At 53.8% G+C, this 24,440-nt stretch overlaps 2 protein-coding genes across 3 annotated transcripts; both read left to right on the top strand.

Annotated features, from left to right (window-relative positions):
* The first annotated feature begins 1,139 nt into the window (after positions 1 to 1,139).
* LOC121168253 (peroxisomal membrane protein 11A-like) lies at positions 1,140 to 8,646 on the top strand. Of its 2 annotated transcripts, none has more exons than XM_040998168.1 (3): positions 1,140 to 1,195; positions 4,379 to 4,494; positions 7,061 to 8,646. In XM_040998168.1, exons 1-3 carry the CDS (start codon positions 1,140 to 1,142, stop codon positions 7,537 to 7,539), a joined length of 651 nt encoding a protein of 216 aa, XP_040854102.1. In that variant the 3' UTR covers positions 7,540 to 8,646. The 2 variants fall into 2 exon arrangements, with proteins under 2 accessions (XP_040854102.1, XP_040854101.1); XM_040998167.1 differs by having other exon boundaries at positions 6,968 to 8,646.
* Positions 8,647 to 12,158: 3,512 nt separating this feature from the next.
* On the top strand, positions 12,159 to 22,992 carry LOC121168260 (perilipin-1-like). Its single transcript, XM_040998181.1, has 8 exons — positions 12,159 to 12,203; positions 15,779 to 15,983; positions 17,524 to 17,606; positions 18,028 to 18,292; positions 18,557 to 18,729; positions 21,107 to 21,295; positions 21,599 to 21,844; positions 22,666 to 22,992. Exons 1-8 carry the CDS (start codon positions 12,159 to 12,161, stop codon positions 22,990 to 22,992), a joined length of 1,533 nt encoding a protein of 510 aa, XP_040854115.1.
* The last annotated feature ends 1,448 nt before the right edge of the window (positions 22,993 to 24,440 follow it).

Here is a 24,440-nt window from a genome sequence, read left to right as displayed (position 1 = left end):
TACTCCAAAGCAAGGTCTTAACTCTTCAGGTTACTTGCAGGCTGAAGGGCGAGGAAGCTACACAAGTTGAGTTTGACAAGAGCAGAGATAAAGAAAGAAGCCATCTCCTCAACATCAAAGTGCAGAGTGAAGCAGCGAGTGCACACTGATGTAGAAGCTGCATTCAACTACCCAGTCTCGCTGAGCTCACTGAGGAAAGGGACCACATTAGCCAACTCCACCCTCAAGCTGTACAGTGGGAGAGATGCCACCTGGGACTTTTAGAGTTAGAAACAAGGTAACTTCTGGCTCCAGAGCTTCAAAGACACGCTTTCTGCCTAGAGACTAATGTAGCTGGTAAGTTTAACGTGAAGTCAGTACCCCTTAACCCATCCCTAAATCCTACAGCCCTCAAGAATCAGACTACACCTATTCTGGCTGTACTCTGAAAACGGAACCTCGTCAATACAGGAGAACAGAGCGTATCTTACTTAAGTCGTCTGTTTACCACTACCCTAGGTCTGCAGCCAAGGAAACAAAACAGCGTGAAATCTTGTTAGGTGGTTACCGAGGGTGATCATCCCACACAGTGCCTGCGCCTTGGCGAGTGTTCAGGGGCGCCATTCCCGACCCCATGTTGGCCTCCACGTTGCCAACCTTGAACAGTTCCACAATTAACAGCCACTTTCCTTGTTGTTAACTCCTCCAATTTCCTTAACAGAAAATTCTCTGCCAGCGGGGCACACACTCCCTGAACCACCGGGATCGCTGAGGGAAACGCTTGAGGAAAGTTCTGAGGGTGAGGACGCCGTTCGGAATGCATCTGGGGCTCCCGGGCGTCCGGCTCTGAGGAAAAACGCTGGAGGCTGAAGAGAAAGCCCCACAGGAGACCCCTGCAGTAGTGCCGCAGCTACGGCGTCAGCGGCAAACGTACGCTCGGAAAGCTGCCCTCACCTGAGCCGGCTGGCGGCGTCACGTCGTCCTGGTAACCGCCACTTCCGGTCCCTACCGGAAGCCTGCCGTGCCGCTCTTGATGGGTGGAGTGAGGAGGGACCTGCGGCGGCCACGCCCCCTCGGCCCTGGGCCGGACCCCGAGTGTCCCCCGGGACCAGCGCACCCCACGGGAGCCAGGTGCGACGCGTGGCCGTGGGCTGGGCGCCATGGACGCCTTCACCCGCTTCACCAACCAGACCCAGGGCCGGGACCGCCTCTTCAGGTGAGTCAGGTGCCTTTCAGGGTGCCGGCTCTGGGGCACCCCGAGAAGAAGGAGGGAAGCCCTGGGGAAACCGGCCGCTCCCGCAGAGCCCAGTCTGGCGCTCGCACCCCGCCACACCCCAGCTTCAGTGGGGGTGGGCCAAGCCAGGCCTGCCACTCTCCCCCAGAGGCTTCTGATTGGAACTCCGAGCTCTCCCTGTCTGCCAACTTTGCTCCCGGGATGGTGGCTTCAGCTAGCCCTTGGCATGCTGCTGGACAGTTTTTTTGTTTTGGTTTTTTTGTTTTGTTTGTTTGTTTTATGCACCGTCTGAAAATTGCATTAGTGCCCAGTTGGCCTTGTTGGAGGTACTGTGTGGGAAATAATGTCGTAAACTGCAAAATAAAACCCGTGGGGAAAAACCCGTGGGAAAAAACTCCTTGTGCCTCGAAGATACACGCTGTGCTGCTGCACGAATCGGAGATTGTGCCTGCGGTTCCAATCCTGGTTCGCCCTGTGTCTATTAAGATAATCTGAAGGACAAATAATTACTGTTGCACTTTTACCTTCCCTTCTGCTGTGCAAGAAGGGCTGACTGGCAGAAGCTGGCTTTAAGACTGTCCTCAGAGCTTTGCAATGGTTAACTTGTCTAACCCTCACCACAGCCCCGTGTGATGGGGACTCAAGATGGCCCCATTCCACAGATAGGCAAAGTGCAGCAGAAGGAGGTGCCAAGGGGCAGAGCTGAGCTATTGCAAGCCACTGTCCCCTTCCCAGCCCCACCGTGCCTGCTTTCTGGCCGGCCTGCTATTGTCTTCAGAGTGGCCGGGCTCTGTGTACGCAGCATGCAAACACAAGCATGATTTTGCAAGGTTTGTCAAGGAGATCAGTGAATCAAGGAATCCCAGAACATACATGCGGTGCTTCGGGAACTCTGCAGGAAAGGGAATTATAAGACAGGTTTATTTGGGTGCAAAATGTACTGAAATTCATGCCTTTGCAGGATCTTCATGAAGTTCATAAAAAAAATGTGTACTATAAAAAAATAGGTATGGATCTCAAAAATTTTTGCATTAAAATAAGCAAACCTCCCCGGTCTACATTTTAAAGATTTATTTCTTTGTATTGGAAAATCAGGTTTACAGAGAGAAGGAGAGACAAAGATCTTTCGTCTGCTGATTCACTCCCCAACTGGCTGCAGCGGTTGGAGCTGAGCCAACCCGAAGCCAGGAGCCAGGAGCTTCTTACAGGTCTCTTGCTCGGGTACAAGGTCCCAGGACTTTGTGCCGTCCTTCACTGCTTTCCCAGGGCACAAGCAGGGAGCTGGATGGGAAGCAGGACTGTTGGAATACAAACCGGCACCCATATAGCATCCTGGCACGTTTAAGGTGAGGACTTCAGCCGTTAGGCTATCACACCAGGCCCCAACACATTTATATTTTAATCTTACTTTTCGAAGAACTTTTTGAAGAATCTCCATACTTACTTATCAAGGCCTGAGGTCTCTAGCTTTCATATTCCAACCCCTTTATCACATATGTATATATGTGCATATACGCACAAACTGGCATTCTATATTTATTATATATACACACATACATATATATATATACACACATACAAACTGGCATGTATTTTTATATATATTTATAAAACAAATTGATGTTCCTAAAATAATGCATGGTTTGGGGACCCAGTGCTGTGGTGAGATCTGGGAGCTGCAGGTCAGGAGCTGGACCCAGCGTGCAGTCACCACGCAGGAGGCTTTGTGTCTGTATCTGAGGGTCTGCATTGAGTGCTGACTACTCAACCAGCTTCCTGCTCCGGCACCCCGACCGAATTCTAGGCTCCTGGCTTGGGCCTGGCCCAGCTCTGAATCTTGCAGGCATTTGTGGAATTGACCAGTGGATGAAGCTCTCCATTGTCTTTCAAATAAAGTAAAGCATCAATGTAATATTTTTTTTTTAAGAGAGGTACATTGGGCCTGACACAGTAGCCTAGTGACTAAAGTCTTCGCCTTGCACACGCCAGAATCCCATAAGGGTGCAGGTTCATATCCCGGCTGCTCCACTTCCCATCCAGCTCTCCACTTGTGGCCTGGGAAAGCAGTCAAGGACGGCCCAAAGTCTTAGGTCCCTGCACCTGCGTGAGAGACCCAAAAGAGGCTCCTTATTCCTGGCTTCACATTGGCTCAGCTCCGACTGCTTTGGCCACTTGGGGAGTGGACCAGCAGATGGACAGTCTTTCTCTCTGTCTTTCCTTCACTCTGTAAATCTGGCTTTCAAGTAAAAATAAACAAATCTTTAAACAAACAAACAAACAAAAGATAGGTGCATTGCTGTAGCCAGCTTGAGCCCTCAGACTAGGAAGATGCTTTTCTTTGAAAAAAATGTGATCCCCATTTTCTCTACTTCCTGCCCAATATTAGGTTTGCCATTAGGGAAAATGTGCCACAATTCTATTGAAAATAAAGTGTGCAGTATAGATTGACATGCAATTCCAGGACAGTAGTAACCAGGTGGCTTATTCAATACACTGGCTAAAACACCAGGATGTCCGTGTGCTATAAACCTCTTTTATTACATTTGTCATCAAGTCATTGTTGCTTACAGGCACAACAGTCATGACTTTATTGACCAGGTACCATCATTAGATGGAGTTGTACCTGTGTTTTATGTAAAACACTAATTAATAATAGCGGAAAGCAAATATCAAAAACATGCCCTAATTTGTGTCCTGTCCCTTTAGTTTAAGCTAAACTTGTTAAAGCTGTGAACTTTTCTCAGGGTTCTGGTTTGTGTTTGTGTCCCATCGCATACAGAGCAGGTTACCCACATGGTAGAAGAGTTGCTTGTCGTGGCCTCCCTGGGGAACATACAGGCTGTGAACCTTCACAGGCATAGCACAACGGCAGTTTCCGTGGGCTTTCCTGCCCTGGCTGCGTGCGTTGCTCAGGGCCAGCACGGGGCCATCCGCATGGTTGTTCAGCGCATGGCTGCAGTTCCTTTCATAACCTGTGTGCAGCATTTCCATCATTGTTCTGCCCTTCGGCCCATCCACAGAATCGCTGTTGCAGGAGTTGGCTCGTGAAAGAGCTGCTGCCCGGGAAGCATCGCGCTTGGCTGCGTGTGTTCTCTTTGCTGTCCTGGCCGAGTCCAGCTTGATTGGATGTGTCAGTCACTCTCCTCCCATTGTCTTCCATTGCAGAGCCACTCAGTACGCATGCATGTTGCTTTCGTATTTGTTAGAGCCTAAGGCTGGCAAAGAGGAGGTGGTCATGAAGCTCAAGAAACTGGAGTCCAGTGTGAGCGCTGGCCGTAAATGTAAGTACCCTGTCTCGTGGAGGCCAGCGGCTCCTGGCTTAGAGCCCCAGCCCTGCAAGTCTCCGGATACATTCTAGGGCATTCTTTTCCAATCAGTCAAGCTTGTTGGTGAAGTTGGAATGTGGGTGTCTCACAGCTGGCCATTCTCATACCCCACTTCTGTGTTTGCATTTGGTGCTACACCATGCCTTCCTAACACACATGAAACCTGCAGGAGACTTTTTGTTCTAGAATCACTATTTCGGCAGTCCCCAGCCTGAGCTTCTAGCTCTTGTGGACCTTTTTGTTCTGTGGAGGAACAGCACAGCTGTCCGAGAACACCTGCCTTGTCCTTGCTGCTGTGGGGGTTACCTCTACAGAATGGATACATTGCAGACTAGCGGCTCAAAGCTGGAGTGGGACAACCGAGCTTTGGCACTCACTTGATTGCTTTAATAGTCAGTCAGTTGGGACGTCCTGTGCTGCTGTAGCAACCATAGCCTGAATCTTCACTGTGGGTAAGAAGTGGACTTCACTGCAGTGTACCACAGGTAGAAGATCGCATGTTCATCAGCTGTCCCCAAGCACCTGCTTTGTCCCCAGGCACAGTTCCAGGCTTTGTGAGAAATCACAGTGTCCATAATGATGAAGGTTTAGTGCCAAATGTGTTGTCTGTGGGAGAGGAAAAGAAAAGGGTTTGGGAGGAGGTGGAGCTTGAGTTGTGGTTGAAAGAAGGAGGCGGGTTCCTCTAGTAAGGGCTGAGTACTGGGTCAGACTGGTGAGCTGGGCAGACACAGTAAGGAGCTTGCACTGTCAAGCAGAGGGTCGGAAGGGTGGCTGGGGTTCTGGGTGCGTTGAAGCCAAGGTTTGACATTCTTAGATATATATATTTTTAGAATCTTAGAGTTTGAACATATTTTTTTATTTTAATTTCAGTTTTAAGATTTGAAAAGCAGAAATAACAGCCATGAGTGAGGAAGGAAGGAAGGAGAAAGAAAGCGCTCCCTCCATTGGTTCACTCCTCAAATGGCTGCAACTGCTAGAGCTAGGGCCGACCAAAGCCAGGAATTTCATTCAGTTCTCCCACATGGGTAGCAGGGGCCTAAGAACTGGGGCCATCTTGGGAGCTGGGTTGGAAATGTAGCAACTAGCAGTGAACCAGTGTTGCAGTATGGGGTGTTGACACTACCACACTGGCCCCTCGCATGTCTAGATGTCGCTGAGATCCAGAAGGGACCTATCCAAGCTCATCCAAGGTCATCCAAGCAATCATAGAATAGCCAGAGCTGGGCTCCAGAAACTACCTACTGTTATGTGCTATTTTTGATGGAGGACTACAAGGCATTCTTGTGAGGTTGTAAGTTCTCTGGAAGTAACTGCTTTTGAGCCCTTACTGAGTCTAAGGTCTAAGTGGACAATATTATTAATTGTCCTGGCTACTAAGTCCTGCTATCTGCTTTATCTTAGAAATAGCTCCTATGTGCAGATTCCTCCAAATGCCTGCAGTATCTAACCTAGGCCAGGCCAAAACTGGGTGCTAGGAACCCCACCCAAGACACCCACATGGATGCCAGCACCCAGCTGCTGCCGCCAAGGTCTGTATGAGTGGGAGTGAGTATTGGAGTCAGGAATAGAACCAGGGATCGAATCCAGGAAGTCCCTTGTGGGAAGTGTGTCGTTCCACCAGGTCAGACACCTGCTCTCTACTTTGTCAAGAGACAAAGGACTCTGGAGTAGACAAGTGACAAGAAGATAATGGTGTCATTTAAGAAGTAGTCTTTTGTCTAGAAAGTAAATGACAAAAAGACATCAGACTCCCCCAGGGCAGACTGCACCGGCTTTCACACTGTCACAGCACCTTTCTTCTAAAGAGGCACAGCTGGGAGCAGTCAGGTGTGGGAAGGCACCCTCATGCCTTGCTGTGCACATGCTCCAAGTCAGCCTTGAGGAGGTAAGTGGGCGGGGAGGAAATAACTGTATGCTTCCTGGGATCATTTTAGGGATCCCCAACACGCACACACACACACACACACACACACACACACACTCACTGTAATGTCTCCTTCCCTAGCCAAAGCTGAGCCTCAGTGGGTGTTTGGCACAGCCGTGAAGTTGTACTTGGGATGCTTGCTTCCCATTTGGGAGTGTCTGGGTTTAAGTCCTGGCTACTCCACTTGCTCTCCAGCTCTCTGCTAATGCATCTGGGGAGGCAGCGGATGAGTCAAGTATTGGGTCCTTGCCACCCAAGTGGGAGACCCACGTGGAGTTGTAAGTTCCTGGCATCAGTTTGGCTCTTAACCAACACTGGCATTTGAGGAGTTAACCAGTGTATGGACAGTCTCCCTTTCTGCCTTGTCTCCCTGCCTTTCGCATTAGTAAAAATGAGAGAGGAAAAACACCCTGACCAGTGCTGATTGCCTACCCTGCAGCATGCATTCTGCCTTCCCCTCATGTACCAGTGAATGACAGTGAACCGTGTGGATTCCTCTTGCAGGGTTCAGACTGGGCAACGTGGTCCATGCCATGCAGGCAACCAAGCAGAGCATCCGTGCCACCGACCCTGTGCCCCGCCTATGCCTAACGCTAGCCAACCTGAACCGTGTGATTTATTTCATCTGTGACACCATGCTCTGGGTGAAGAGCGTGGGTCTGGTCGCTGGCATCAGCAAAGAGGCATGGAGGAGGCGAGCTGCCCGCCACTACTATTACTTTCTGCTGCTGAGCCTGGCCAGGGACGTGTATGAAATCTCCCTGCAGATGGGACGGGTCGCGCACGACAGAGCCAAGAAGGAGAAGGGGTCCTCGCAGAGTCCTTCTGGGTTCAGCGTGGCCGACGAGGAGACGGAGTGGCTGCAGTCCTTCCTCCTCCTCTTGTTCCGGTCTCTGAAGCGCCACCCCCCACTGCTGCTGGACACTGTGAAGAACTTGTGTGACATCCTGATCCCTCTAAGCCAGCTGGGGATCTACAAGTCTAATCGAGGCCTCATCGGCCTGGGAGGGTTCGTGTCCTCAGTTACAGGCATCATCACCGTGGCCTATCCGCACATGAAACTCAGGACCTGCTAGGGTCCTTTGAGGGCTGAGCCAGACTGGCCTTCAAAGGCGACCTGCTCGTGGAGTGGACACTTGCTGTGGTCACAGGCCAGGCCGTGCCCGGGTTCTCATTCTAGCCAAATCTGAACAACTGCATCGCTGGGAGACAGGAGCCAGAATGAAGAAGGGAAGCATGAAGATTTCAGCTCATGTGATTTTCAAGATGCTGGAATCACTGCTGGATTTCTGAGTATTTTCTCTGTGTTCAACATTTAGTGAACATTTCTGATGTGCCCAGTAGGAACTTAGAATAAGATCTGGAAGGAAAATTGAACATGGCCCAATCAATCACATGGTGACACTTTGGGTATGGTTTTTGCTTGACTGCCCATGCAGAGCATCTAAGGATCCACTATACCCCACTGCCACCCTTGGGTCTAATATTATCTGTGGGTAGAGGTCATTAGGCAGTGTCATGACTCAGCCACAATTGGAAGCAGAAAGGAGTTGAGGTGAAAATGGGTAGAAGGTCACCTGTTATGTGGCCTGGGACGGATAAGGGTGCTGAGAAAATATAAACACTACTGGTTCTTCTGACTGGGAATCCTTGTTTGTCCCCAGGAGTCTTCCTGAGTTCCTGGCAGAGTGGGAGCCGGGGACTCTAGGACTCTGTGCTTTTATCTCGCCACTCGCCCTAACTCAGTACTTCCATTGGTCAGTGCTTCATAGTCTGTTCTACAAAACTGCAAACTGACTTGTGAGCCAGCTTGTTCTTGTCTAACCCCATGTAACAGTCTGAGTGCTTCTGCATTAATTAGCAGTTTAACATGTCATGACTTGAGTGTGCGAGGGTTGCAGTTTACTCTGATAAATCCAATTCCTCATCATAGAGTGCCCGGGGGAGACAGGAAAGGGCAGGAAGGAGCCCAGAGGACATTTCCCTGGGTTCCCTGCCTCCCATCCCGGGTGTCAGATTTTATGGGGACAGATCCTTTCATCTGAGGGAGGTGAAATGGGCAGGTGAGACGCCAGCAGGTGGGGGCAGAGTCAGTCCAATCAGTAAGGCTGTGTCATTTCCCTGAACGCAAATGTGAGCAAAATTCCCACAGGCACAACTTGTCTGTGGACTCAGGTCCTTGGCTCTCTGTGCTCTAGGCACACAATCAAGACACGGGGTTTGAGAAAGCACAATTCGGGCCCTTGAAGAGACATGCCCAGTACTGTGTATCAGGGCCGATACAGTTTAAATGACTGTTTAGACCTTGTCCAGATCCTGCATTCTGGTAGGTTCATTATGTCCAATAAATTCTGAAACAAACTGACCTGTGTGTCTGTACATGTTGTGGGAATAAAGCCCCAGTGAGAGGCCACCCCACTCACTGAGCTCTGGGACGGGAAGACTGAGAAAGATCACGCTGGGGTAGGGGGCGACCCCAAAGATGTCTTCAGCTGTTTGGCTGTCCGGGGCGCTGCTTGCTCCTGGAGGTGATGATGCGTGGCCCTGTGCCTGTCTTGTACTTCTGTCCCCTGAGGTTGGGATGGGACATACCCTCCAGGGCATGAGCGCCTTCAGTGGGGCCCTGGGCTTTCTCCTTCCCAGCTAAGCCACCCCTCCTGTAAGCTTCCATGTTCACAAGAGTTTCCAAAAACTAAGGACTTAGAGAGCAGCACATCCACAGCTGAGCGTTGCTGCTGAAGGAGTGAGGCAGTCAGCCAGACCCACTTCTGGTGATCCACCTAGGAATGGGACAACCCAGCCCCTGCTCTGGGGAGAAGGGAGAGGAGAGAGAACTGTGCCCTGCAAGCTGCCGCTGGCCAGCTGCCCAGCCCTCTTCCCCGGGCCTCGCCCACGCCCTTTCACCGCCTCTCACCTCTCACCCACATTCTGGAACCGCTGCCCTAGTGGCCAAAGGACCCGCTTTGTCAGCAAAACCTTCTCCTGCCTTTGGCCCAAAGCCACCACTCTGGATCAAGAGCTGCCCTTCGGCCCGGGGTTGCCGTCCAGCCACAGCCTCGAGGGACATCTGTCCTGTTCCAAGTGGAAGAGGCCACTGTTTCAGATACTTCCCTTGTGCCCATGAACAGGCCAGGCAGGTCACTGCCTGTTCACTGAATTGCACCCCCTCCTTTGTCAATCACCCTGCTTTGGGAGGCTGCCAGCATGCTGCCATCCCCCCACCTGACCTCCCACTGCCCGAGCCAGCACACCACAGACAGAGCTGAGCATACAGGATATGCCGGGAGACCCTGCTTCTCCACACCCTTGCCTGTCTTGTCTGTGGCCCACAGCACACCACTGCTCCGAGCTCCCACACAGACAGCTCTGCCACCCCCGGAGACTACATATGCTTGCTCCTGGTACCTTAGGAACCCTGGAAACGGTGGCTGACACCATGATGCACCACCAGTTCTGAAGGCAGGAACTAGATCTTGGGCTTGAGTCTGCTAAGGAATTAGAGGTAACAGCTCCTGGTCATCTGGGTGCTGTTGGTAGGAGCAGAACCTTGGTCACTTGTCACTGGCCCTGTGTGCCTTTTTTTTTTTTTTAAAGATTTATTTATTTTTATTGAAAAGTCAAATATACAGAGAGGAGATAAGAGAGGAAGATCTTCCATCCAATGATTCACTCCCCAAGTGGCTGCAATGGCTGGAGCAAAGCCAATCCGAAGCTGGGAGCCAGGAGCTTCATCTGGGTCTCCCACACGGTGCAGCGTCCCAAGGCTTTGAGCCATCCTTGACCGCTTTCCCAGGCCACAAGCAGGGAACTGGATGGGAAGTGGGGCTGTCAGGACTAGAACCAGCGCCTGTATGGGATCTTGGAGCGTTCAAGGCGAGGACTTTAGCTGCTAGGCCACCCTGCCGCAACACCCCCCCCATCCCCGCAACCCCATGTACCTTTCAATCATGCTGTTCACTTCTCACCCCTGCTAGAAACTAGGACAGGATGGGGGAAATGAGTTCAAAACTGCTCCCCACCCGCAAGAGACAAGGACTCAAAGATGAAGAAACTTACTAAAAATTAGAGCTTATGACTTTATTTATTTGAAAGAGTGAGAGATAGAGTCCTTCCATCTGCCAGTTTATTTCCCAAGTGGTCACAATGACCAGGACAGGCTCAGGCTAAAGCCAGGAGCCTGGATCTTCATCTGGTCTCCAACGTGGGTGCAAAGGCCCAAGGACTTGAACCATCTTCTGCTGCTTTCCCAGGCATATTAGCAGGGAGCTGGATCAAAAGCAGAACAGCAGGGCCTCTAACAGCCACCTGTGTGGGATGCCGGCCAGCCTCTCAGGAGGTAGCTTGCTTGCTGAGCCACAATATTGGCCCCTAGGGCCTGGCATGATAGCATAGTGGTTAAGGTCCTCACCTTGCACGGTTCGGATCCCATATGGATGCCGGTTCTAATCCCGACAGCCCCCCTTCCCATCCAGCTCCCTGCTTGTGGCCTGGGAAAGCAGTTGAGGATGGCCCAAGGCTTTGGGACCCTGCACCCGTGTGGGAGACCTGGAAGAAGTTCCTGGATCCTGGCTTCAGATTGGCTCAGCTCCAGCTGTTGCAGCCACTTGGGGAGTGAATCATTGGATGAAAGATCTTCCTCTCTGTCTCTCCTCCTCTCTGTATATCTGCCTTTCCAATAAAAATAAATCTTTAAGAAAAAAAAAAGAGAAACTATGTTGGCCCCTCGTGCCTCTGACTTTACCACCATGGATCTCCATTCTTTCTGGAAAACAGGATTGGTTCTGTGTTTTTCCTTGTTGCAAATGGAGGGCCGGAAAGAGTGAGTAGCAGAGGCCTCCATGGGGCTGCAGGAAACAACCATCTTTCAGCTCTGTGCTCTCCCTCCCTGTTGCTAAATGTGCTAAATGAAATCAGGATAGAACCCCAGGGGACAGCCCAGCTTCCTCTGTTCCCTACCCTCCCCTAGCTGGACGGCCTTGGTCACATTGCCCAAGGCTCCCTGCAGTGCCTGGACCCTTGAGTGCTCTCGGGGACACTCTGCAGCCTGGGCTCTGGTGGAGGCAGCAGCAGGCAGCAGCCGGGGTGAGTACGGGCTCAGGGGCAGCTGTCTCGCCTTGCTGGTTTAAGGCACTAATGAGAAGAGGTTGTGAGTAAGGTTGTCCTGGGGGTGAAGAGACGGCAGGTGACTGAGGGAGAGGTGCCAGGTGAATGACCAGAGCTGGGAGCAAATGCTCTGAGGCCACTGGCCTTTCCAGAGGCCGTCGGAAGAGCTTCCTTCCCTGGGGGAGTGTAGAGGGGAGGCCTGGCGACATACAGCAGAGCCAACCCAGAGCTTTGTTCCTTAAAAACAGAAAAGATGAAAGCCAACACTTGCTGCTTGAGTCTCTCCCGGGACTTTATTTAAGGGTCTAGAGACTTCCTCTCTTACAGTTGACTGGAATTATACTTCTCACCCAAGCCCCTTGTAAGAAACATCCTTCTTGACCGGCAGCCTGTGGAGCAGCTCAGGCTGTGGGACACCGGGGGGTGGCCTTGTGTAGGGTGCTCACTCCTGCAGCGATACCTTCTGCTGGGGGCATTCGTGCTCCCAGGAAGCCTGGTGGGCATGAATGGACAGGAAGTGCTTGTGTGGAGCCCAGGCCCCAGGGCTTGTGACGGACCCGGGACTCCGTGTCTTGCAGCGTGACAAGCAAAGATGACAGCGAACAAGGGCCTCACTTTGCTGGATGGAGACCTCCCTGTAAGTGACCCAGGCTCACAGGACCTAGGGATGGACGATGGAGATGGGGAGGGCCGGGTGGGAGGGGAGATAAGGGGACACCAGGCAAGGTGTGCCACAGCCACAGTCCTAGCTCAGGGACTACCCCGCTTGAGTTGTTCTTCTCCTCACTGTCAGCTGCAGAAAGACTGGGGTTTGGAGAGGGAAGAAGATGACCCAAGAACGCAAAAGATGGCAGTGTTGGTTGGGGAGGGAAGTCATGGATAGGGCCCTGCTGCACCCCAACCCCCAGCTGAGCATATGGGAGAAATCCCAGCAGTCTGTGGAAGGCAAAATTATAAGACAAGTTTATTGTGGTGTAAAAACTTTAGCGAATCCACATATGTGACTTCATGCAGAATGTATATTATAAAAAAACACTAGGACATGAATTTCAAAAATGTTTATATCAGAATTTGCTTATCTTTTAATTGCATTTGCTGTGATTTTTTAAAAAGATTTATTTTTATTACAAAGTCAGATATACAGAGAGGAGTAGAGACAGAGAGGAAGATCTTCCATCCGATGATTCACTCCCCAAGTGAGCCGCAATGGCCGGTGCTGTGCCAATCCGAAACCGGGAACCAGGAATGTCTTCCGGGTCTCCCACACAGGTGCAGGGTCCCAAAGCTTTGGGCTGTCCTCAACTGCTTTCCCAGGCCACAAGCAGGGAGCTGGATGGGAAGTGGAGCTGCCGGGATTAGAACTGGTACCCATATGGGATCCTGGCACGTTCAAGGTGAGGATTTTAGCCGCTAGGCCACACCACCAGGCCCACCGTGATCTTTTTTTTTTTTTTTAAAGATTTGTTTATTTTTAGTGCAAAGTCAGATATACAGAGAAGAGGAGGAGAGACAGAGAGAAAATCTTTCATCCGATGATTCACTTCCCAAGTGACCACAATGGCCAGAGCAAAGCCAATCCGAAACCAGAAGCCTGGGACCTCCCCTCCTGGTCTCCCATAGGGGTGCAGGGTCCCAAAGCTTTGGGCTATCCTCGACTGCTTTCCCAGGCCACAAGCAGGGACGTGGATGGAAAGCCGGGCTGCCAGGATTAGAACTAGTACCCATATGGGGTCCTGGCACTTGCAAGGCAAGGATTTAGCCACTAGGCCACCACGCAGAGCCCTGCCGTGATCTTTTTTTTTTTTAAGATTTATTTTTATTTCTATTATTTTTTTATTGGAAAGGCGGCTATACAGAGAGGAGAGACAGAGAGGAAGATCTTCCATCCGATGATTCACTCCCCAAGTGAGCGCAACGGCCGATGCTATGCTAGTCCAAAGCCAGGAGCCTCTTCCGGGTCTCCCACACAGGTGCAGAGTCCCAAAGCTTTGGGCTGTCCTCTGCTGCTTTCCTGGGCCACAGGCAGGGAGCTAGAAGGGAAGTGGGGCTGCAGGGATTAGAACCGGCGCCCATATGGAATCCCAGGCGTGCAAGGCGAGGACCTTAACCACTTGCGCCACCGCGCTGGGCCCTGCCGTGATCTTTTTTAAGTACCCCAGTGTCCCAGTACAAAGCCACCGGATTCCTGTACTCCCAGCATCATTTGCACCGCTGGGCTGAGCAGTGCGTGGCCTGTGGGGCTGGCCATTCAGCCTGTGGGGCTAGCCATTCGGCGTGTCCAGTAGGAGCTCTGATCCAGCTCCTACTGTGTCTACAGGTGGTTCTGATGTTCTCAAGTGTGCCCAATGCCTCCTGGCAAGGCTTCCCTGCTCTGGGTGCCGCTCAGATAATGAATTGTGAGAATTGTGAACTTGGGCCACACCCATCTTGTCCTGAGGGCAGATGCTTCAAGTTTTGTGCTGACTCAGAATGCAAGAGTCAAGTCATAAACGGCCAGGTTCAAGGGGAAGCCATCCTGACCGGCCTCACTTCCCGAGCAGAGTCTTGCCTGTGTGAGCATCAGTCTGACCCGAGTGATTTTCCTTTTCTTACTTTTTGTGTGCACATTTTTTTTGTTTTTAAGATCTATTTTTATTGGAAAGGCAGATTTTTAGAGGAGAGACAGATCTTTAGTCTGCTGGTTTACTCTCCAAGTAGCCTTAATGGCTGGAGCTGAACTGATTTGAAGCCTGGAGACAGGAGCTTCTTCCGGGTCTCTCACGCGGGTGCAGGGTCCCAAGGCTTTGGGCCATCCTTGACTGCTTTCTCAGGCCACAGGCAGGGAGCTGGATGGGAGGCGAGGTTGCCAGGATTAGAACTGGTGCCCATACGGGATACTGGCACTTTGGGGGGGAAGGTTAGTCAGTTGAGCCATTAAGCCAAGCCTAGGGAATTCCTGATGTTCATAACAATAACGTTCTGAAAGACTGATTGATTGACTGATTGATAAGGCAGAACAGCAGCAGAGAGAGAGAGCTTTTCCATTTGCTGGTTTACTCTTCAAATAGCCCCAGTGGCCAGGGCTGGACCAGGCCAAAGCTGGGAACCTGGAACTCCACTGGTGTCTTTCATGTGGGAAGCAGGGACCAACCTCTGCTGTTTTCCTAGCCGCATTAGCAGGGACCTGGATGGAAAGTGAAGCAGCTGGGACTTGAGCGAGTGCTCCTTTGGGATCTAGCATCACAGACAGCAACTTCGCCCCCCTGCGTCATCACGCTGGCCACCCTCTCCCCCTAGAAGAATTTGATATTATACCATCGCAGGCCTGAATTAGAATCTGGACCCTACCACGTCCAGGCTGTGTGGCCAATGGGAGCCACTTCATGTCCCTGAGTGTAAGTCTCCTGGTCAGCAAACTGGTGAAGGCACCGGCCCCCAGAGGGTCCCTGTGATTGACAAGGTCACCTGAATTAAGTAAGGTCACTCCGGGCCAGTGCCTGCAGTGCAGTCACCTTGTCATTGTCACACCCTCTGCATGGCTGAGGATCTCTGTGAGCTACCGTTTAACCTGTGACTGTTGTAAAAAGGCAGAGTATTCATAGAATCCAGCACCCCAGCAGTGAAGGATGGTCCACAGGGCTCTCAACCCGCTGGCTGCTGGGCCAGGGGGCGGAGCTGAGACTTCCTGGCCGCCCCTGGCAGCCTTGCCTGAGGTCTGACCTTATAGACCAGGACTCAGCAATGGCGGTCACGGGGTGAGAGAGCCAGGCACACACTAATCCCCAGCTCAGTGTACCCAGGGGTGAAGGACGAGGGCCAGAAGCAGGGCAGGAAAAGGGCTCGGCTAGGCAGAGAGGGAATGGGACAGAGGCAGAGCCTTCCAGATGGAGGGGTTAGAATACAGTGGTGGGGAGACGGGGGTCGTGTGTGTCCTAGCAGTCCGGACAAATGTCCAGGTGGAGGCCACCCACACAGTGTGGACTGAAACTCCAGATGCAAAGTTCGGGCCGGGTGGCCAGGGAGCGGGCAGAGGCTGCCTCCACAGTGTGACCAGGATGCACTGTGGGTGCCTCTTGTTTTCGCTGTGGGCTCCCTGTGTTCCCATGCCTGGGGCACCCGGAGATATTCCAGCTCACTGACACTCGGGGTGCCCCTCCCCGACCTCCCTCCCTGGGCTCACCTTCCTGGGGAGGCCACGGAGGCACAACACGAATTACTTCCTCTCTGTGCCAGGAGCAGGAGAACGTGCTGCAGCGTGTGCTGCAGCTGCCGGTGGTGAGCGGCACCTGCGAGTGCTTCCAGAAGACCTACGCCAGCACCAAGGAAGCACACCCCCTGGTGGCGTCTGTGTGCAACGCCTACGAGAAGGGCGTGCAGGGCGCCAGCAGCCTGGCCGCCTGGGGCATGGAGCCGGTGGTCCGCAGGCTGTCCACCCAGTGTGAGTCTTCCCCGATGCTCGCTGCCGTCTGTCCCAATCAGCCCGTACTCACTCACCTGTCTGCCTGATCGCCCACCCAGGCCTGCATCCCTTCCTCGCTTGACTTTCTCACCTGGGGACATGCAGTCGCCCCCCACCCCCACCCCACCCCGTCCCCCAGCTAGCTTTTCCCTAGGATAACCAGGACTGGTGAAGACGCTGCAGAGGGAAGGCACGGGTGGAGCTAAGTGGCTGTTGTGAGACGGGTCTGTGGCAGGTCAGATACCCACTCTTCTTTCAAATTCAGGGCCAATAGGCACTAGGGCTGCCGGGCACGGCAGAGGGACACTGGCTCGGCCCTGCCGGTGGTAGTACCACACGGGGGCAGCAGAGAGCCACCAGCCAGGCATGAAAGGGCAATGAGAATTACCCAGGGCGGCCCCCTGCGGGACCTGTCCCTACAGATTGCTCAAACGTACCTCAAAGTGCATGGCTTTCCATGGGGTTAACAAATCCAACTCCCTCCCTACTCCCAAATAGAGAATGAAGGGGATCCAAGGGTCACACTCAGCACGCAGTAGAGGAGGGGTGAAAGGGCACCAGCCCCAGGCAGACCCCCCTGGTCAGAGAATATATAAAGATTTACTTATTTATTTGAAGGCAGAATTGCAGAAAGAGGAGAGACAGAGCCAGGAGCCTCCTCTGGGTCTCCACATGGTTGCAAGGGTCCAGGTACATGAACAAGGAGCTGGATCATAAGTGGAACAGCCAGAACCTGAACCGGCACCCATATAGGTTGCCAGCCATGCAGGCAAAGGCTTAGCCTATTATGTCACAGAGCTGGCCCCAGGGCTAGAAAATTCTCCAAAGGAAAAGAAGCTACCCAGAGAAGGACTGTATCAGAGAGTGCACTATCTATGAGCCTCCTTGAAAACCATAGTGGCTATGACCCTGACCCTGCTCTTGCCCCAGCAGGAGGGGCTGTGTCCCCTCCACGTACCTGCACCTCTGGAGCTTGCCTCATTTGTGGGGACAGCTACTCCCTTTTCTTCCTGTGGCTCTCACCTCTCCCCTGCTGTCCCCCTACCCCACCACACCCCAGTGACCATCTCAATACAGAGGGATTAGAGGCAGGGACCATGGAGCATCTGGGGGCTGTGGCATCTGTGGCTGGCAGTGTCACCACGAGGACTCAGCAGGCCTCGGTTGGCCCCATGCTCACACCTCCATTCCACCTCTTCCCAACTCTCATCTCGAACGCCAATCCCTGGGCAGCCTGGGAGGGAAGCGGGACAGAAGAGAATAATAATTGCTACTTCCCTCCTTACTCCCCCCCCCCCCAGCAAAGTCAGCACCTTTAATTCATCCACCTGTGCCCACAAGGAAGCTGGGACAGATGGGGGCTGGTGACAGCCAAGAGCATGGGTCACACATGTGCGGGAGGTGGCAGGGCTGGACCCCCTGGGCTCTGAGGTTAGCTGCTCTTACCCCAGGGGCCACTGCTGGGTTCTGGCAGCAGGATCATGCCACACCCACCCCCAACGTGGTCCTTCCCTACCAGTCACAGCTGCCAACGAGCTGGCCTGCAGAGGCCTGGACCACCTGGAGGAGAAGATACCAGCTCTCCAGTACCCTCCAGAAAAGGTGAGCTGCTGGCTTGTCCTGGCACCCACGCTGGCACTGCCTGAGCCCAGCTTGTGGCATGATCTCTGCCACTTACCCCTTGCCAACCCTTTGGGGGTGGGGCTATTATCCCAGAGTGCACAGGTGCCTGCTCCACCCCCACTCTGTCACAGTGCCTTCGGTGGGATCCAACAAGTCTCACTCCCTATTTTTCCTGGTCGTGTGCCTTTGTCACAGAGGTGCTCCCAGGTTAACCAGAAGGAAGATTTCAGTGTAGAGCCTGCAGCCCTGGCAGTGTTGGGGCCGCATGGCTAGCACAAGGAGGGTGGATGTCGGCTCTCTTTAGAGCCAACACAATGCAAGGTCGTGCCCCCCTTCCAGCAGCCGGGCTTGGAACCTGTCCCCCACCTTGCCCTTGAACCCCCTCCCCTGGCCTTCCCAGATCACCTCGGAGCTGAAAGACACCATCTCCACGCGCCTCCGCAGTGCCCGCAACAGTATCAGCGTGCCCATCGCCAGCACGTCAGACAAGGTCCTGGGGGCCGCGCTGGTTGGCTGCGAGCTTGCCTGGGGAGTGGCTCGAGACACGGCCGAGTTCGCTGCCAGCACTCGCGTCGGCCGCCTGGCCTCTGGCGGGGCTGACTTGGCCTTGGGTGGCATTGAGAAGGTGGTGGAGTACCTCCTACCCCCTGCCAAGGAGGAGTCAGGTACCTGCTGTCCCGGGGCCCAGCCACCCATGCTGGAGGGCTGGCTATCTTGCTGATCCCCAGGGTCAGAGGGAGGTGGCACATGGACCCACGGGATTGGCAAGGGGGGGGTACAAAGACCCACAAGGAGGGACAATGAATCACGCACAGCCTTGGGGAGCTGACGATGGACCTGCAACTACTGCCTCCAGCCCTGAACTCAAGCTGGCGCCCCCCAGCCTTCTCTGACCTCTTTTCCCTTCTTTCCCTGAAATCCCTACCCAGGCTATTCCCCTGGACGCCAGCAGGATCAGAAGCCCCCCAAGACCAAACCGAGCCTGCTGAGAAGGGTGGGGGCCCTGGCCAACACCCTCTCTCAGCACGGCATGCAGAGCACTGCCTGGGCACTACGGCAGGGCCACGCCCTGGCCATGTGGATCCCGGGTGTGGCACCCCTGGTGAGTGTCAGCCTCGACCTCAGCCCACTCCCACCCCAAACACCAGGGGCCCTATGCCCTCCTGATCCCTCCCATCCCCTACTGATACCCTCTCCTTTCCTGAGAACATTCTTTCTTCTAGCCTGGGCTTGGTACTTAAGGTCTGAGGACTGGAGTCCTCGGAGGAGTGGGGCTGGTCCAAAGGCTATAGGGGACAGAAAGGGCAGGAAAGAACAGCCTGCCTCCTTAGGATGGCCCTGCCTGCCCTTCCTCATGCCCTAAGCTGAGCCTCCTGCTGTGGCCCTCCCGCCTCTGCTCCCCGGGCACCTGGACTCACAGCATCCCTAAATAAGTGAAGCATGAGGCTTCATTCTGTGGGCCGAGAGCCCACATTCTAGAAGGTTCTAACTTCCATCCACACTGCACCCGAGGCAAAGCTGCCTTTCCTAGGCTCAGAGAGGGCCAACTCCCTACTGCTCCCCACTGCTTCCACCTCTCTATGCACTTCAGCACAACTAAGCTGGGTCATTTATTCATACAGAGCTTTAGTAAGAAACAGGACAGGAAAGAAAATAAAAACAACAAACACAGAAGACTAGATGACAACTTTCCAGCCAGAGAAAGAAAAAGAGAGAGATCTTCCATCTACTGGTTCACTCCCCCAGACGACATCTGTGGTTGGAGCTGAGCTAATCTGAAGCCAGGAGCCAGGGGTTTCTTCTGAGTTTCCCTTGTGGCTGTAGGGTCTCAAGGGCTTGAGCCATGCTCTACTGCTTTTCCAGGCTAGAAGCAGGACTCAGCTGAGACACAATCCGGTGCCTACATGGGATGGTGGTACCACCGGGTGGAGGATTAGCCTGTGGCACCACTGAATTGGTCCCTGAGATGAATATATTTATATACCCAAAAGATATAGACAGGGGGAGAATCATGTACTGGTTCACTCCCCAGATGGCTGGGCCAGGCGGAGGCCAGGACCCGAAAAGCACCACATACCTGGGCCATCGTCCGCTGCCTCCCCGGCCGCAAGAGCAAGGAGCTGGACAGGAAGTAGAGCAACTGGCACTTGCCTGTGTTGCAAGCAACAGCTAATCCGCCATGCCATTTTGCTGGCCCCTTAAGTGGTACTTCTTCTTTAAAAATATTTATTTGTTTTATTGGAAAGGTAGATATCTAAAGAGGAGGAAAGACAGAGAGGAAGATCTTCTGTTCACTGATTCACTCTCCAAGGGTCCCATTGGTTGAAATTGAGCTGATCCGAAGCCAGGAGCCTTGGAGCTGCTTCTGGGTTTTCTGTACAGCTGCAGGGTCCCAAAGCTTTGGGCCATCCTCAACTGCTTTCCCAGGCCACAAGCGGGGAGCTAGATGGGAAGCAGGGGCACTGGGACATGAACTTTCAAGGCGAGGACATTAGTCACTAGGCTACCATGCCAGGCCCTGAGCTGTGCCTTTAAAAATGTCACCAGGCCTGGATAGTTTATTCCTGTGCCAGGTTCTGTGGTTCCCTGATATACAGGAGTAACAGTTCTTTCAATCCCTTGAGCCGAGGGTCATTTGCCTCGCCTGAAGGGGCAGGCCCAGGAGGCCCAGGTATGTTTCTGGAAGCTGCATAAGGAGGCCCTGGTGTGTGGGATGAGCCCTTAACATTGTTTTGAAAACATTCAGATCATCTTTAGCCTTCATCAAGAGCTGGGCACAGGCCCAGTGTGGTAGCCTAGCAGCTAAACTCCTCACCTTGGATACAACAGGATCCCATATGGGTGCTAGTTTTAATCCCACCAGCCCTGCTTTCCCATCCTGCTCTCTGCTTTGGCCTGGGAAAGCAGTCAAGGACAGCCCAAAGCCTTGGGACCCTGCACTCACATGGGGTAGACCCAGAAACCAGGAAGAAGCTCTTGGCTCCTGGCTTTGGGTCGGCTCAGCTCCAGCCATTGGGGCCACTTGGGGGAGTACATCATCAGAATGAAGATCTTCCTCTCTGTCTCTCCTCCTCTTCTGTATATCTGACTTTCAAATAAAAATAAATCTTTTTTTTAAAAAATGTTAAAAATTTTTTTAAAAATAAGAATAAGTAAACAAATAGCTGAGCACCATGCAAACATCCACCCACAGTAGAATGGGTGAGGCATGGAGGATGCAGACAGGAAAAGACAGGAACAAGTTCTGTATGCGGCAACAGGGACGACCTCTCGCCATTGTGTTGAGCTACAGAAGCTGTTCATGAACGCACATCCGGCTCCACTTGCATGGAGTCCGAAAACAGGCAAAGGAACGCAGAGCGAGGGGGTCAGAGGCATGGACACTCTTGAGGGAGGGTGAATGTGTGCGGACTCAGCAGGCTGTTGGGGCTCCCCAGCCTCACTGGTTTGCTGCCTGCTGTGGCCACCCCCACTCTCAGAGCAGCCTGGCCCAGTGGGGCGCGTCGGCAGCCATGCAGGTGGTGTCCCGGAGGCGAAGCGAGGTCCGGGTGCCTTGGCTGCACCATCTTGCCACGGCCCAAGAAGAAGAACATGATGAGCAGACGGACTCGGAGGGGGCAGAGACAGAGGAGGAGGAAGAGTCGGAGACAGAGGAGGGGTTCAGTGAGGTGAGGGGGCATGGGGCTCCGGGTCCCTCAGTCACACCGCCCAGAGCAGCAAGGGCTCGGAGTGCAGTTACGTGGGATGTGGGGCCTGGCTACCACATGTCACACCTTGTCCCTAATGCCCAGCAGTGGCCATCCCTCATAGAACCCAACAAGCAAGGCAAAGCGAGTCTTGGCCTATTTTGCACCAACCCAAGGCCACACTGCTAGGCCAAGCTCTGTGTTTGTCCCTCTGGCTCTGCAGTTGGTGGGGCTGGGGAGGGCGGATGGGGGCAGGGCTTTCTCTGACCTTGCTTTGCTCTGCAGGCAGCAACCATGCCTGACCCACGAGGCCTCCTGGGCAGCATGGCGCACACTCTACAGAAGACCCTGCATGGCACGCTCTCAGCCGTGACGTGGGCACCTGCGGCCGTGCTGGGCACAGCAGGGAGGATGCTGCACCTCACGCCCGCCCACACCGTCTCCTCCACCAAGAGCAGGGCCATGTCTCTGTCGGATGCCCTGAAGGGTGTCACTGACAACGTGGTAGACACAGTGGTACACTATGTGCCGGTGAGTGTCACTGCAGGTGAGTCTCCCTCCCCCAGGTGGGCCTCGGGAAAGGATGAGAGCTCAGATTCCACTGAAGGGGCTGCACACGCCCCTGTTCCACAGCCCAGGTGACCCGTGCAATCCTCAGTACCCTGGGACCCTCATGATGTCCTGGGCCCCCAACCTCAAGAGCAGTGTGACCCCTGGCCCCTGTCTTGCGGTAGTGGGGGATTTCCCAAGATCAGACTGGGAATCCCTGCAGCTCCACCCTCGGCACCCAGCTGATGGACCTGCAGTTTTGCCTGGTGCTGCCCAAGCAGGGATTGGAGGAGGCTTGTAGTACCGAGGCCAGCCCAGTTCTATCACCCACCGAGAAAACTCCAGAGAGGCCGTGTCTTCACTTGGACCCCATTTCCAGAGCAAGTCACCTTGCGCTGGCTGGGGGAGGCTGGCCAAAGCAGGAGGGCCCTTCGTGCTGACAAGGATCCCTCAGTCCCTGCCGCCCAGAGGTTGCCAGGAAGACAGCTGCCAGTGCACCCCCAAAACACCTGCCCTTGACCCAAGGAAGGGTTAGCAAGGCCCCTAAGCTCTGAGGGAGGCTGGAGGGGTGTTGCCCTAACTCGCCTTGTCTCAGGGTCTGTCCCAGACAGGGCTCAGTGCAAGTGTCAGCTCAGGGGTCTCCTGGCTCCCCATTCCATCCTGCTGTCCCCCATCCCAGCCTGTGCCCTTCTGATGGCCGTTCTGGAGGTGCGGAATGAATCCAGGACCGCAGAGGGAGAGGAGGGTGGGAGGTCCAGGACCCAGAGCCCCGTGGGGCCCTAACACGCCTGCCGGACCCTCAGCTCCCCAGGCTGTCGCTGATGGAACCCGAGAGCGAATTCCGCGACATCGACAACCCGCCGGCAGAGGTGGAGCGCAAGGGGTCCGCGGCACGGCCCGCCAGCCCGGAGCCCATGCCGCGCCCCGCGCAGCCCCGCGGCAACCTGCGCAGCGTGCGGGGCCCGGCGCTTGAGGACAAGGCCGAGCCGCCCGCCGTGCCGCGCCCGGGCTTCCTGGCCGCGCCGCGCGAGAAGCCCACGCGCAGGGTCAGCGACAGCTTCTTCCGGCCCAGCGTCATGGAGCCCATCCTGGGGCGCGCGCAGTACAGCCAGCTGCGCAAGAAGAGCTGAGGCCGCCGCGCCCCGGGCCGGGCCGCCGTCTCTCGCAGCGAGCAGGACGCGCGCGGTCCAGGGAGGGCTGGCCTCTCACCGTAGTTCCCGGGGACCCTGGCTTCGTTCATGCCCATGCTGCCACCCAGACACACATCACTCTTGCAGCATCCTACTGGGTTCTGCCATTCAGAACCAGTGTTGCAGCGGCGCACGGGCCACAGCCCTTTCGGATTCGGTGGTCTTTCAAAGATATTGTTACTACTATTCTCGTTACTATTAGTATTGAGCCCAGACCCACTGATTACCCAGGCTCTCTGCCGGCCCCTTTAAAGAGAAAAACCAAGCAGGTGTGCAAAATCTGTGTTCGTTGAAAACCGCTCTTTTCGTGCCAGGCTTGTCCTCTCTAGCGCCACCTCCCGCTCGCAGCTGCACCTGCCTTTGCACCATTCCCATCTACGTTCGCAGTCGGTTCTTTGCCTCCAGAATGGAGAATCCAGGGAATGCCGACAAAACCCACAATATAATCTGTATGCTATGGGCCATGTACAGAAGGTCTATAGTTCATTCTAAATCCCATTTTTTGAAATGTTAATAAATCTAGGCAATACATATGTGTAATTACAAAAAATTCAAACCTTGCAAAAGGATGTGTGTTTTCCTTCCGAAACGTCACAGTTCTCTTCCCTAAAGACAGCCAAGGTTAGGGCCTCTGGTGTGTCCTTCCCAACCAGGAAAAGGCCACGCCCGTGCTCCTGTGTCCACTCCCCACTTTTGCTTACCCAGCGATAAACTGTCCTACTCATCGGCTGTGTGGCTGAACCACTCCAACAATCCAACTGTCCAACGATGTTTATTAGAGAGGGCTCTCATTGGCTAGTTCACTTCCCAAATGCCTGCAATGACTGACACTGGACTGGACCCAAGCCAGGAGCCAGGAAAGCAATCCCGGTCTCTCCTGGGGTCCCAGAAAGCCACACTCAGAAAGCAGAGTTGGGCACTGAACACAAGGACTAGGGCTATGGGACAGAAGTGTCTTAAATGGCATCTTACCCACCCAGCCAAGCACCTGTGCCCTACTTGCTCCTTTCGGTGGTCATGTAGGAAGCGCTTCACAATTCAGATGTTCTCCGTTTGATTTAGCAATCTCCCTAATGATAGATCTTCAGGTGATCTCCAGTTCTTTGACTGTTACAAACTGCACCGTGAAAATATCCTTGTCAAAAATGTCTCGTGCATGTAGAGGGCTCTGAGATAAAATGTGATTCGTAACCAAGTCAGTGATGAGGAGGCCGGGTGGGTGCTGCTGGATGCTGTGTGTTCCCTACCTTGGAGGACCCTTCGGAACATGAGCATCCCCTCGGCCCCCACTAGAGGGCACCCCAAAGGTCTTCCTCCTTGAAAGTGGCTCTGGGCTCGGCAGCTCTTTGAAGAAATGGGTTAGGCACCTTGACATGCAATTTTGGAAT

This window comes from Ochotona curzoniae, unplaced genomic scaffold, assembly GCF_017591425.1.
Source record: "Ochotona curzoniae isolate NIBS_2020 unplaced genomic scaffold, NIBS_Ocur_1.0 patch81, whole genome shotgun sequence".
Taxonomy (NCBI): Eukaryota; Metazoa; Chordata; class Mammalia; order Lagomorpha; family Ochotonidae; genus Ochotona; species Ochotona curzoniae.
The sequence above is the reverse complement of the archived record's forward strand: the minus strand, read 5'-3'. Positions and strand labels throughout refer to the sequence as shown.